Here is a 14,483-nt window from a genome sequence, read left to right as displayed (position 1 = left end):
TTTGTGGCTGGGCTAATCTCTTTTCACAATTGAAAAATACGTGCTATCTGCAATAAGTACAATGTCTCCAACAGACCGATTTCTTGATTTAATTTTCCATTTAGATCTCCTTTGCTGATCTAATCAATGTTCCCTCTTCTATCTACCCTTTACTCTCTAAAGAACATCACCCAACTTTCTCCATATCCTTTGAGGTGCATACAACATCTCAAGAAGATATCTGGTAGATTCATCACGTTTAACCGAGTCATTATCATCGAGGACGAAATACATATCTCTACTGTTCATAACAGACTCAATCTGTACTAGTATAGTCGCCATTTCCCCATAATTCATACTTGCAAATCCAAAATGACAATTCAAAAGAATCTTTGTGAATTTAATCAGAGTTACACAAGTTTCTCCTTGATTTGGTGCTCTTGGAAGTATAAACTGCCACCGAAAACCATTGGTTCTGTCACAAATATCTGGTCTCTATTTTTTGACAGAAACTTATAAATAGATCTAGATGATCCAAAAAAGTTTTTTCCATAATCTGACCATATAGTATGTGGAATCCCTTGTCTACATGTATATCGCCTCTATACCAAGAAGAAGTGGGTAGTTGAAAGACTGTTAACCAACTCCAAATGAATAGCCTGGGTAGCCATATCTCCAAAAAGGCAAATATATGACTTAAATTAATTTGTATTCTTCTTGTGAGCTCGGATCATAATGGAACCTTCATCATCGCCTGATGTAATATGAAAAGGAGGGCCAATCTTATCTTGATCATTTGAAATTTATCCCATTTTCTTAACCCTCGGTTTCACCAATGTTCTTTGGCATGCTATGCATTTACAAAATTGATATCGTGCTAACTGGCGTCCATTAATAATCTACCACTTTCTTCTAATCATGGACAAGACACACTGCGGCCCGGGATGTAATAATCGAATATATTCATAAGCAATCATCCTAGACGCAAGCAATGATTCTTTTGGTATAACTATAAGATATTTTTCTACTTTGATAAAAACACAACATTCCCCAATCTTCCACCAACCTTGATGATTAAGTCGTCCATATCTCAATCAGGGCTTAAACTACCAAGCTTCCATTTGATATCCTACTCTTTATCAAAATAGAGTTTTTTAATTATATCCCATATAACAGATCTGTTCACGAGGTATCTAATATTTAGAAGATAGTTCTTATTCCTCCAAAGACAATACTTTATTAAAAATGTTCCTTTTTCCTTTTAACTAAAAAATAACACGTTTAATCCAAGCAGTATATCTCATCATTTTATTATGTTTAATATGACAAATTCTATGACCAGTACACCTCGACTAGCTTTACTTTCATATCCACAAACATGTTTTGAAAACTTTGGATTAATTTTCTCCGCAATATTTTAATTTCTATTGGCAATGTAGGTATTCCATGAAAAAGGGTCGGATTTAACCCAATGCAAAAATATTATCGATTCTGTCTAAGAGCATACAGAGTTTACTTCTAAGCGAGTGATAGACCCAAAATGAAGAACCAATTTTGAAGCCATAGCAGCTTCTAATTCGTGGAATATAAATAACCTTAAAAGGTTTCACCCTTGTTCCATTAGTTCAGAAATTTACTAATACTGACCCATCTCCTCTTACAATACGTAAATACCGGACAACAGCTTATCCCTTCTGATAGGCATATCAAAAAAATACACAAAATTCAACTGAGGAATCAAACCTCTACACTATCAACAACACACCTAGGAAATGATAATTCATTTAGTAAATGTAGTTGATTTCTCCCTGCATTCAATTCCTTTACAATTTTCTCGAGCAACAGTGAATACCAATCCTCTTTTATTATCCAAACTCTCTGCAGAAGAATGTTTGTTATAAATAGAACGGGTGAGTAACGACCTTGAGGGTGAAAATATTTGGATGACTCCACCAACAGATATCGTTTAGTTGACACAGTATTTTCTTCATTAATTTTGAGATCCAATTGAACCTCTTCTTTCTTGGGATCCCAAACATATTCGAGAGCTCTTGTTTCCTTCATAGCTAAAGATTTATGAACATATTTAAAAAAAGACTAATCCCAATAAGACAACGTCTTTGTACAATTGGTTTGTCATTTCCTTAATGGAAAACCGCAAAGTCAAATTAATTTAATTAAGTCATCAACAAGTTCCTCAGCCATTCATTCATTATTTGCTATTTTAAGAAGGTTGTCGACATACATGTCCTCAATAGTGCATGCGGAGAGCGAGGAAATTTTTCGGACATTTTTTGGCATTCCACAGAACTGCTGCAATAGAATAATGCGGAGTACAAGATATTCCAAAAGACTTGGCGTTTATGTGTTTTCTTTGAGATCACCATTTAATCCATCTCTCTAAAAAATTGCAAAGATTCCTCTGATCCACAGGAGCACAAAGTCTATTGTACATTTTTGAAATTTTAGCAACAAGAGCAATCTTATAAAAACCCAACCGTATAAAAGATCTATACAATCGTATTGAAGTTTATATCCTACCATTAAGAAAGAGTTTAGAGAGTTCTTTGTCTCTGACAGTAATCACCCATCAAATAAAATTAACAACCACGTAGACGTTGAGCTTTCTTTCAATACTCCATCATAACAAATGTAATTATCTTTGGACGTATCTGCTAATAAAAGTTCTTCATCTACATATCAATCCCTTAACGCATTCTCCATTACTTACACATCTTTATTGCTAGGATTCTTCCTAAATTTAAATTCCAAAGAATTTAACTTTTTAATGTAACATTAGATCAAATATACTTTAAATACATTATTCTTCACTCGATAATGGAATTTTTGAGGTATACCTTTTTCCTTCTAACTTCCAGAATTTTGAAATATCACAACATTTACAAAATCCTAAGACATCGGAAATAAATTTACTACTTTTTTTTCGATCGCATTGTATGTCACCACATTATTATCCATGTAAATCTAGTATGTCTATCATAGGGTTCATTTTAATTCTTCAATCTTCACAGATGCAGAAGTAACAAGTCGTGACATTATATCCGCCCCAATGAGAATGTCGATCTAGCCAAGTTGATCTATATGGTCGGCACGGTTTATATTTTTAAGATGAGGATATTCAATGACAATTGTAGTTACCACGAGTCCATTGTCAGATATCTTATTAACTTCATAAGCCATCATACCCATTAGCGATTCATCCAATACCTTTAAAAATATTTCATGCAGATAATATTTTTAATTTCACTCTCCATATTAGCTACTCCAATAATTGACATAGATATCTTCAATCCATTTAACCCTAGTGATCTGACGAGTCGAGTAGTTGTCAAGCTAATTTGAGACCCAGAATTCAATAAAACAAGGTAGGTGCGTTCCTTCATTTAAAGACAACCTCAGTACGTGTTGTCATCTATAAAGTTGATCTTGTAGTACCTGTGTGTTCCACGTCCATTTCACTTTTGTTAGATGCTGAATTATCTTTATGAAGGAGGGAATTATAGCTTTCATTACAAAGGATACAAGTACCTTTTTATTAGCAGTTTTGTGCATTATGACCTCTCCTCAGACAATTAAACCAGACTCCAAATGATCTTTCCTGAACTTCTCGATTCGAAACATTTTTATTTAAGAAAATTGGGTATTGATATATTGCTTGCATTGAATCATTAACATTTTGGCATATATCTTTCATCTTCACGACCTCATTAGAGAAATTGCATGATCCTGTAATTGTCTTATCCGTACGAGTGAAGTTACGGGATTCAGCCCCCTTAGCAGCATTTAAAATGTGCCACGAAAATTCAGAAATATTGAAATCCTCCTTTTTATGCTTTTCCCAACCATCACGAAGCAGTCATGAAACTTTGTTTTCTAAGATAGGCATTACAATCTGACAGGCGTTAGAATATTCTAAATCAACACCATTGCCCTTTAAGGCTCGTTTTAAGTTTAATATATCATCAGGAAATTGAAAAAGGTCATTTGCTGGTTCTTAACAGATAGCAAGGCTAGTATTTTATTAACCAATTTTGAAACTACAGCGAGTCTTTTTCCATACTAATCTACTAATATTTTCATAGCTTCTTCATAACTTTCGTCAGAGATTGAAAACGCTGATATCTTCTCGAAGGCTATGCCCTTTAAACAAGATCTCACGTAAGTCAACATGCGTATTGGTTTTAATTCTTGGTGACCTATAATAGAAAAGAACGTGTCATTCCAAACATAAAACTTAGTCAAATCTCCATCATATTAAGGGAGTTCTAACTTCGGAATATGCCTATACATCTTTTAGTATAGGACTTGAATGGCTCACGCAACCTATCAAAAGTGCGTGCTGTTTTCTTTAGTTACATTTAATACATAAAAGTGAAGTTAAGAAAATATTATTTAGTTTATTTGGTCATCAATTAATTATAATTATAATTCACTAATCAGAATTGGAAACTCGAACATGGGCTGTAGTTAATTATTATTAAATTGAGACTTCGAACTCCAAGGACTCGATTTGGACTCGGAAAAAAATCAGATTCGACTAGGACTCAATATGAAAGACTCGTAACTCGTTCAGAATTTGTCTGAAAGATTTTATAAGACCCAAGGCTTGAAACTCACTATCTCACGTAGCCAAACACTCGCGACTAGACTTGGAGTCGTATTATATTGGACTGTGCTTTCGAGACTTCACTCGAGCTCATCTCTCAATTCAATTCAACACTAGTTGCACTTACATCTAATTAAATTGGGAATTTAAACTCCACGTAGTTATCAGTCAGTCATATAATAAGTAAAAAAACTGGATCATCTCATCACCACTTCTTTGTTTTCTTCTGTAATGAGAACGAAGTTCTTATGACAAAATGTTGTATCTAAATTTTTCTTATTTTTATATTTCATATTATTCACACTTTATTTCAATAACACTGTCCAACAGCAATAATGGAACAAAAACAGTATATCTTTAATTTAATAGATTCTAAATATAGCCTTATTCTTTTTTTAGGGAATAAACCTCATTTTTGAATTGATCTCATAATTAAAGTCCAAAAATATTCGTATGCCCTAGATAGAAGAGGGAAAAAAAGAAAAAAGAGAGAAAAAGAAAAGATATATTATAGAATCTGTTATAACATTAAGCCTCATGTCTCAAACTGTATCAATAAATTATTTCAAGCTCTGTGGACACAAGATGACTTGTTGCATACCTGTACTGAGTGAGAAATTCCAACAAACAAATATTCAGGGAAGTCTTCCGAGCAAATCATTTTTCTTTTTCTCTCTCTTTGTTTCTGTTCTAGCTGGGGCATACCAATATCTATGGACTTATATTATGAGATCAATTCAAAAACTAGTTTTATCCTTGAAATATTGTCGTGCCTTATCTCAAAGTTACAACGATTTAGAACGTTTTAAAAAAAAAATAAAGTTCATGCTTTCAGCTATCCAATAAGATACTTTTACACTTTTTCATTCTCTTCGTTTTGAAGCTATGAGCCTCTTAATAAAAAACACCTATTCTCCCCTTTAAACAAACATAACTCGAGTTTTAAGTATGACACAGACATTTTAAAAAAGATGTTAGAATTATTTAACGTTCGGCTTTAAAGTATATTAACATAATTTATCCTAATTTTCAACATAAAGGGCTTAAAAATAGCAAAAAGTAATAAAAAAATGGCCTGTTTCTGAAGACCACGAGGCTTTGTGAGAAAAAATAAGGCCATATTTGGAATCAGGTGATCAAATTTAATTAAATTGAGCATATGTTGTTCTTGTGTACAAAAAAGTGTGATTTTGTGGGATAGTATCATCATATAATTATAGTCTATAGATATTTGGTTTCATTTTATTGTTTTTAATGTGATTGTGGATTGTTTTTTTTTATTTTATATTTTGATAGTAGATGTATGTATAGCCATATTTTGATGGCGAAGTAATGAATAAGTAATTTAAAAAAGTAAATCATAATTCATATATTAAAGCAATAAACTTGCATTTAATTAGTAACAATTAGTAATATTTGTATAATTCATCAATCAACAATAATTTCGTTGTCCATTGACACCGGCTATGCAAACAATTAAATGAAGAAAAAAAGGAGTTAATAATATTTCTTACCTTCTTCCTCTCTCTCTTACGAACACTTACTAGTCTTGCCAGGTAATTAGTATGGGATCATTCTAAAAATAAATTAAAAAGATTGCGGTACTATCATTCCGGTCCTAATTAAATTTGTCAGTACAAGGATCGGTTCTTATCAGTCTCTATAGAAATTTCAACTGTTGAAATTACGTTGAGTTAATACTAACTACGTCATTTGAGTCCCTGAAGTTTCATCATAATTAATAACCTCTTTCAAAGAGAAAGGATAGCTACGACTATAGGACTGAAAGACCGATGTATCAGGCCTTAGAACCGATAAATGATAGAAAAGATCGGACTATAAAAAATAAAAATATACCTAAAAGAGGGGAAACTGATTAGGAAATCAGTCCTAGGCCGATCCAACACTACAGACGGTGAATAATTAAATAAAAATATGATTTGAATTATTCTGCCTTGTTTTACCTTATTCGGTTTTTAAAGTCAAAAGACTGATGCAGGTATTTAATCTCTATAAAAGTGTAAATATACAATAAACTATTTTATTAGGGAAAAAATTGAATTTTTACTAATAAATGAATTATATTTTAGTCTTTTTCTTCACCTTTAAGTCTAAAATTTGATTTTTTTTAATAGCATAGGTTAGGGTTATGATTATTAGATTTTTTTTGTAGCCTAGCCTTTGGAAGTTTGTCTATTTTTGGAGGTACCTGCGTACTAAAAAGAGTCATCCTATTATATTCGACTAGCGTAACTAAAATGCTCCGTCGTGAATCTCATTTGTTTTCTATTTAACGTTGTACACGGAGCATTGCACCACCTGGTATGCGGTACTTGATTTTCATCCGAATTAAGTCAAATGAACTCGGACAGGATTGACATCCCAGAGAGATTTATTCAATATATACATAGAAAATTATTATTGTACTTATACTTTAATTCTTTTAGTACCCTTAGTCCTTGGGAAGGTTGTCGAATAGGGCACGAGCAAACTAAAAATTATTTATTATCCGAAAGGTGGTCTCACTCACTCTCGCTTTGGCGAATATGATTATTAATTACTTGAGGGCGCTAGCGTCGCGTAAGCGTCAACTGTTGTGTGCCGTCGCTGTATGCTTGAGTTATTATAAAATTTATAGTTATTACAAATTAGTCATACTTATTTTAATTTTTATTAATATTAACGAATTTCAACGATGTGATATTTGTAACTTGTAAGTTCGTAATTATTATAATATATAAATATGCTATCATCTTGTATTATCCCTGGTTGCTCGAGGGGAGGATCATTTTGTTTCCCTTCAAACGAAAGTACGTATTTTAAATGACAAATTGTTCTGAGATGAGAAGACGTTAATGGTTCCCTCTGGAGGTCATCACCATACTCTGTTTTATGTGAGCAATACTTCAAGCCAGAAGATTTCTGAGTTGCAAGGCAAACTCTCACTTACTTGGGAGGAAAAATATATCTGCATCTAAAACGAGATGGAGTCCCATCCCCTCTTCCTTGGTCACAACGAAGTAAAAATCCAGTTTAGGAAAAACATCATTTGATCAACACAGGAAATTGGCAAGCTTAAGGTCTATACATTTTCTTGAGAATTTAAATATATAAACTCATACTTTTTTATAGAATGGTAACATAATTAGTGATTACAGCAGTATCATTATTACTCCTTACCAATACTTGGATGTGTTGGTGGGGGAGATATAGACTGAGAACATCAACAAAGGTATTTCAAGTCCAAGAAAAAATTAAAATGACCACAATTGATCAATATTTTCAAACTACCTATACCAAGGGAGACCTTCTTCTACTTATGTTCTCGATCCAAAACTTTGTTAATAATCCAAAATGTTGATACATATTTCTAATCAAATATTTCAAGAACTATTGGAATCCTCATCATCACTTTCCTAATACACTTTATTTTCCTAAATTATGAAACTGTATGCATAGTGTAAAATCGCTATTTTTTACCCATTTTCTCTAATATTGTAATATTCAAACAAGAGATCAGATCAGATAAATTATACATCAATTAACTTGAAATTAGCCTAAACCAATAGATTCTAAAATTAATAATTGAATTTCTACTTCTAACTCAACAACAAAAACAATTATAGGTTAAACACCAATTAAATATATGTAAATGGATTTGCAATAGAAAAATAGATTTGAAAAGTCATCTGGATATAACCATGTATTAACATAAAAAAGAAAATTAAAATTGATAATTATGAGTTCTGAGTATCTAGTTCAAAAATGGTAGAAAATTTACAGCACAATATTAAAACATATTAATTTATTTCCATTGCACAAGAGATCAGAGGGCTCCTATAAAATAAAGGACTCTAGGCAAAGAGTGGACACTTAAGGCAAGGAAGGTAGGATTTTGTATTTCTCAATTCTGATTAGCTTAAAATTACAAGCTGTTACATGTTCCTCCAGACAAGCAGCCAATTTGAACAGGCTGTCTCCCCCCTTGTGAAAAGAGAAGAAATGGGGAGACAACGTCACAACAATAACAATATATTATAGGTCGATGTTAGGAACGTAGTCTTCCTTGTCTTTTGATTGAATAGTTTATTTTTACCTTAACGCTCTTTCCCTAGAGTAATTTACGATAAACATAGTATTTATTTTTCTATAAATTCTATGAAAATAAATTATTTCTGGATGTTGACTGTTATTGTTGTCTTTATTTAAGAGCTATAAATTAATTATTCCTACATAAAAAGGATCTTTACTTTCCTGAGAAGATACGTTGTAACCTTTCATCAACTAATTGAGAACGAGTAATTCATGAATTGGCTATATTCGCATTATCTCGAAAGATCCTGATCACAAAGGATGATAGTTCTTGGTTATTTGGGTGAGTCAGTCCTTGGTCACTAAAGAAACAGATTCAGAGGATTAAACTTCTTTTGCATTAGCATCTAAATGAAGATGAGGAGACAGTCCGTACTCATCTAGAAATTATTTCTGAAAAAACTTGGAAAACTGAGGCATGGAGACAAATAGATGGATTTGTTTTAATAAATTTAAATACAATATTAAATCAAGGCATACTAGCGAGAAGAACTTGAGCCGTTTCGTATTTCTTCAAAAGAGTGCATTCTTGTAATTAACTTTATAGTTTATCCAACAGAAAAACCCATCTTTGTAAGAGCCATTTTAAGTTAAGGAATACTTTTACTTTAATTATAAGTTAATAATTTCACTTTCGAAACACCTCAAATAATAATGACATGATAATGCAATTAAAGAACTTTTCTCAACAGGTGACTCAATTTCGTCTTATGCCCCTCTCTAGTTAGTAGCTAGTAGTCCTTGGCTTGATAATCATAATTATTATTCATGGAGTTGTATTATTTTTAACAATAGGGCGCTACTCACTGTCGCCTTGTTTATTAGTTAATATGAGAAACAACGCTTATGCCCTCTATTAGAGGTACCCTAAAAGATGATAATAAGTTTCATTCCATTATTTTAATATATTAGATAGTAGGCTTTAAAAGGGGTAATAAATAGATAATATATTCGTTAATCGCCGATAGTTGAGGTTGAAAATAGATTGAGTTACATAGATTTTTCTTGGTTTTGAAATACTGCTTTTGTTATAATGGAATCAAAGTTTAAAAGAAGTTCAGAGTAGACCAACACATTGAAAACCAAATTTACAGGAGGAATTTGGAAATCCAAGTAAATATTAAAATATTGGAAGAGAGATTACCACTACTCGCAAGTGTAACTATATTTGAAAAAATATTACATCTTTCAAAATTTATTGTCAGAAGCAGATAGAGAAAAGAAAAACAAGAGATACAACAAATAAAGAAAATTGCAACCTAACACCATCAATCACGATAGCGATTTTTTGAAATACAAAACCACACCAGGGGCGTCTGCAGAGTGGGAGATTTTAGAACTGTAATCCCCTCCCCCCAAATCAGGGAATTAAATTTTTTTCTTAAAAAGGTCATGCAATCAAATTATGCTACGAAGCAAAAATTTCAATTTTTGAAATTAAAAAAAAAAAAAAATCTCTAAAAACACTCATTTTTATTTTTACGGATGGTGCCTATTGAATGGATGATAATAAATTATTTAATATCAAAATGTTACACTCAAACACACTTTGAAAGTTTAAGTTTCAATTTTTGAACTCAATTGGTTCCACCCATTATAAGTTCAGATTTTGAGTAATATTCTAAACAAAATTAAGGATTAATCTACATTTACAATATAAATCATTTTTGTATAATAATCCTTTAATTTTAATATAGGCAAGAAAAACGGTGAATATTTTAGACGAATTGTAGTAATAGGAGGATATTGTGCGGCTTGTAAAGATATTAAAGGAAATAAAGGAACTACATTGGACATTATAGAGGAAATGAATATGTACTCTGATAAACCTGATCACTTTAGGATACAGTCAGGTTTTAAAAAAAGATTACCCTGGCCAATGATGGATATTACAACAGTTAAAATTCCAGTCAGTATTTATTATAGAATATTTAATAATTGAGATTAAAAAAAATTATATTTAGGTTGAATGGCTTCCACCACAATGCTACGTTGATTATTATGTTAATGACTTAAGGCATGAAAGTAAAAGTAAAATAACGTTTAATGTAAATGAAGGGTTGAAAGAAGTATTTGATTATTTTAGGTTTTTTTAAATAATTTTTAAAATGTATAATGCGGATAAATTTAAGTTTATAATATATTTTTTGTAAATAGACAAATAAATATCCTTATAAAATAGAGCATTATTTACATATTGGTAGTTTCGGCGATTTTCTTCTGTAATAACAATCAATTATAATTGAAGTGAGATATATATACCTCTAAAAAATACTTAATAGTAGTGCACTGACAATAATAATAATAATAATTTAAATAGGACAACTTGCATAATCTTCAATAGTTATACCTTGTAAGTCATAAATGTTATCGGTAATTAAAAAAAGAAGTGAAAAATGTCATAATTGTGTAAAAATAAAGATTTGAATTTTTGATATTGAAGAAAAATAAGGGTGACTTCATTGTCATTATTATAACTTCATTTGTATAAGCACGCCCTCACAACGCTCGGCGTAGGTAAAAACCTGTGTCAGGACATTAATAGCGAAAGGGTATCCGTTTTTGGAAGGAACAAAGATACGCGTAAAAGAATAACGAATAAGTTTCATCCTCATTCTGTGGATCCTGACTGAAAGTTAATCTAAATACGTCGTCGACAATAACAGAATCAATGGTTTATGGATCATTTTATAGCTAAATATCCTTTCCGAGAATGAAGACAGAAAATCTGTCACACGTTAAAGTTGACATTAGAGCTTCTTTCTTAGTTTGAGCATATATTTGCTTGGTTTCTGAAAGCCTTTTGAAGCTTGCACGACTGACGCCTATCTATCTTTGTGTTTTTGCATAAGGACTCCTCCAAATCCTCAGGTTTATAAAAAATACAAGATTAGACCATCATGTAATCGGGCTTACAAGAATTTTCAATTTCATGTATTTACTGATGGCTGGCAGGAGAGGTAGATGTGGACAAAAAACGCAAATAATCATAGTCTGACGTCTTTATTGCTAGAATTTTCAATTTGATGTATCGTACCAACTGCTAGATAAGAAAGACAGATTTTGAGAAAATACACAACCACTCATACACTATGACGTCAATATTAAAAACTGTAGTGGAAGTCAAATATAAGTCGTACACGCGTTATAGTATAACCTTGCATTTCTATTAGCATTGACCAAATCCATAAAAAGAAGCGTCCACTGAGACCTTAATTTCCTAGGAAGAGTCATATATCTTCAAAACTGGCTTACCTTACTATTTAGTCTCTTCTTAACATCATCGAGCGCCTGCTCCGGATACAATACCATCTAATAGTAGACTTCAGAGGTTTTACGTAAGGGCTGCATCCTGGTCACTAAGTCTTGGAAGAATTTCATGACATGATTGACAGTTTCACATTAACCCTCTCACCTCCCTAACATTTTTTGGAAGCTCTCATGTTCATTATCACTTCAACCTTTTCTTATTAACTTTCCATACCATTTCCCATCCCAATTCCCATATTGCACCGTGGCCCACTTTTATAGAGATATAGAAAACCAGGATGCCCGCTTCGCCACCATTATCTGCAACTTTCTATTGCCTTGGATTTAATCCTCAAAGGTACATTTTGGCTTTCAGAAAATAAGCTATAAAGTTGTTTTGGTGCTCTCCCAATATTTTACAGAATACCCTCCACCAGGACTCCTGCCGCTTTCTTCAGACTTTCAACTTCCTTGAAGTCGTGTTCTAATGTATGCGTCACATTATAGTGATTGCTGAGGCTCGGCTAATCGTGAAATATTCTTGACGTGAAGTAAAGATCCGAGGCTATTCTGTATTTCGTATATCTTGCTATATATATGGTTTTATATTAAAATTTCGTCTTTTCCTTTTTCATTGGAGCCCTCAAAAAAATGCAGAATTCATTCCTATTTGGATCTAGCAAACGCAATCTACTTTTGAAGGAAAGATTAGGAACATTTTAAACCACATTCATGGGTTTTACTCTTTTGGTTTGTTTGAAGGAGAGCTGAAAGGACCACTTCAGCATCGTCATTGCAGGGGAGTAGTTTCATTGCAGTTTAAAACAATATTTATATTATCAAGACCCCAATTTCTGTGTATGTTCCTAGATAAGTGAATTTTGACATCTGTTTTTCCTTGAAGTGGCCCACTCTCTCTCATTATTTGCTAATATATCTTCTTGATCTTCGCTTTTGGTACTTAGTTTTCCCATGGCGGTTTATTAGTAGTGTAAACGAAGTTTCTTTATAGGCTACATATATAGAATTTTTCAAAAGAAAGTCAACATGAAATTATCTCTTATACCAGGAGAACAGAAGTAGTTTCCCATGAAGCATCCAATCTATCATGCCCAAACAACCTTTTTGCTACATTTAAGTAATAATTTCAATATTTTGGCACATTCTACGTTATAAGGGAGACATTTCATAATATGGGTTATGCTTGAAACTACAAATATATGATTCTGTCAAGTGTTTGGACCTAATGTTTTCTAATTAATGAAAGCATTGATTCTATTTTATGGTCTATTTTTTTAACATTTTTTAGAGTGTTGTTTTCCATAGAGCTGATTTTCCTAATATTGTGGTTTAATTTACCACACAAGAATTCTCGAATAGTTGCTTGGCTCTTCCATATTTGTCATGACTTGAGTCTTTTCACCATCAATCTTCAAACCAAATCTCTCTTTAAATACTGTGTGGAGGCATTTCCAATCCGACTCCACTCATTGTTCTAATAATAAAATTCTTCTTGTTACCTCTGAAAAACAGTTAAAAAAATAGATGACAAACAAAAATATTATTGAAAGGAATCACACACCCACAGTTGTCGATTGAATTAAATAATTATAGAACTTTCATCATACATTGTAATGCAAAGGAAAGGGAAAAAATATCTGGTAATTTTGTAGATAATCATTCCAAGTTTTCTATTGATCTATTGTTAGGATTTTTAAATCTTTTAAAAATCAGCAAAGACTGACTTAATTAAAGAAAAAATACATCTCTAAAATTGTCTGCAAATCTGTCAAAACGAGCTGGAGTTAAATTCCACAACAGTTTTTTAATTAATAAATTATATCCTTTTAGCATCAAAAAATAAAAATTCTTAAAAAATGGAAATCTGCTTTTCAAATTTATTAGATAATTGGTAAAAAATACTACAAATTTATTTTAATAATATCTGACGTGTGTTTATATACAATAAGTATTGTTTTATATATAAAATACGTTAATAGCTCTAAAAAGTTTTTTCCTCTCTTCATTTTAAACGTGAAGATTTTGAAACAGAAATTAAATGAAAAAATGGAGAACTAAAATGATTTATGGTAACACAAAATGTTATACCCTCTTTAGGATAAAAATGCTGAAGTGGCAATTAAACAAAGAACTAGTATAATATCAATGGCTGGGGTAAGGTGTAAATGGAAAAGTGATGAAATAGAGTTAAGGACGCAAAAGATTTTGAGAGATGATGACAGTGAAACAAAAATAAGATATAAATTGTTTCCCTTCCAAAAAAAGATTAAATTGGATGGAATATTAAACTTGTATTAAGCTTCTGAATGAGACATTATGTATTCAAAATATTATTAAGTTCTCAATGTCCTCAACACCTTGTAAATAAAGCCAATTATTTTTTCTATTTTTTGTCCATAATATCCAATAAATGTTTCAATATTATGATGAAAAACTTTGTAATCGCACAAAAACGAAACAAAAAGAGAAACGACTGTTCAATGTAGAAAAAATAAAAACTCAACATCTTATGGAA

The 14,483-nt window shown here is 31.7% G+C and overlaps 2 protein-coding genes across 23 annotated transcripts in view; one reads left to right on the top strand and one right to left on the bottom strand.

Annotated features, from left to right (window-relative positions):
- The window catches only part of LOC121126852 (uncharacterized), a 178,810-nt gene extending 167,929 nt beyond the window's left edge, over window positions 1–10,881 (top strand). For all 3 annotated transcript variants that reach the window (XM_040722199.2, XM_071892419.1, XM_040722198.2), the window contains 2 exons: window positions 10,396–10,607; window positions 10,663–10,881. In XM_040722199.2, coding sequence (XP_040578133.2) covers window positions 10,396–10,607; window positions 10,663–10,794 — 344 coding nt within the window. In that variant the 3' untranslated portion in view covers window positions 10,795–10,881. The remainder of the gene's footprint in view (window positions 1–10,395; window positions 10,608–10,662) is intronic.
- LOC121126854 (plexin domain-containing protein 1) overlaps window positions 1–14,483 on the bottom strand; it is a 48,951-nt gene that overhangs the window by 11,358 nt on the left and 23,110 nt on the right. For 5 of the 20 annotated variants that reach the window (XM_071892429.1, XM_071892430.1, XM_071892435.1 and 2 more), the window contains one exon: window positions 6,121–6,182. Coding sequence is in view for 5 of the 20 variants with exons in the window: in XM_071892435.1 (XP_071748536.1) it covers window positions 6,167–6,182 (16 nt within the window). In the remaining 15 variants the exon portion in view is untranslated. Of the gene's footprint in view, window positions 1–99; window positions 13,470–14,483 lie in introns of those variants that run through there. The other 15 variants (XM_071892428.1, XM_040722207.2, XM_040722210.2 and 12 more) reach the window with 7 other exon arrangements.

Source organism: Lepeophtheirus salmonis, chromosome 12 (assembly GCF_016086655.4).
Source record: "Lepeophtheirus salmonis chromosome 12, UVic_Lsal_1.4, whole genome shotgun sequence".
Classification (NCBI taxonomy): Eukaryota; Metazoa; Arthropoda; class Copepoda; order Siphonostomatoida; family Caligidae; genus Lepeophtheirus; species Lepeophtheirus salmonis.
Note: the sequence above shows the minus strand (reverse complement) of the source record. Positions and strands in the feature narration are given on the sequence as shown.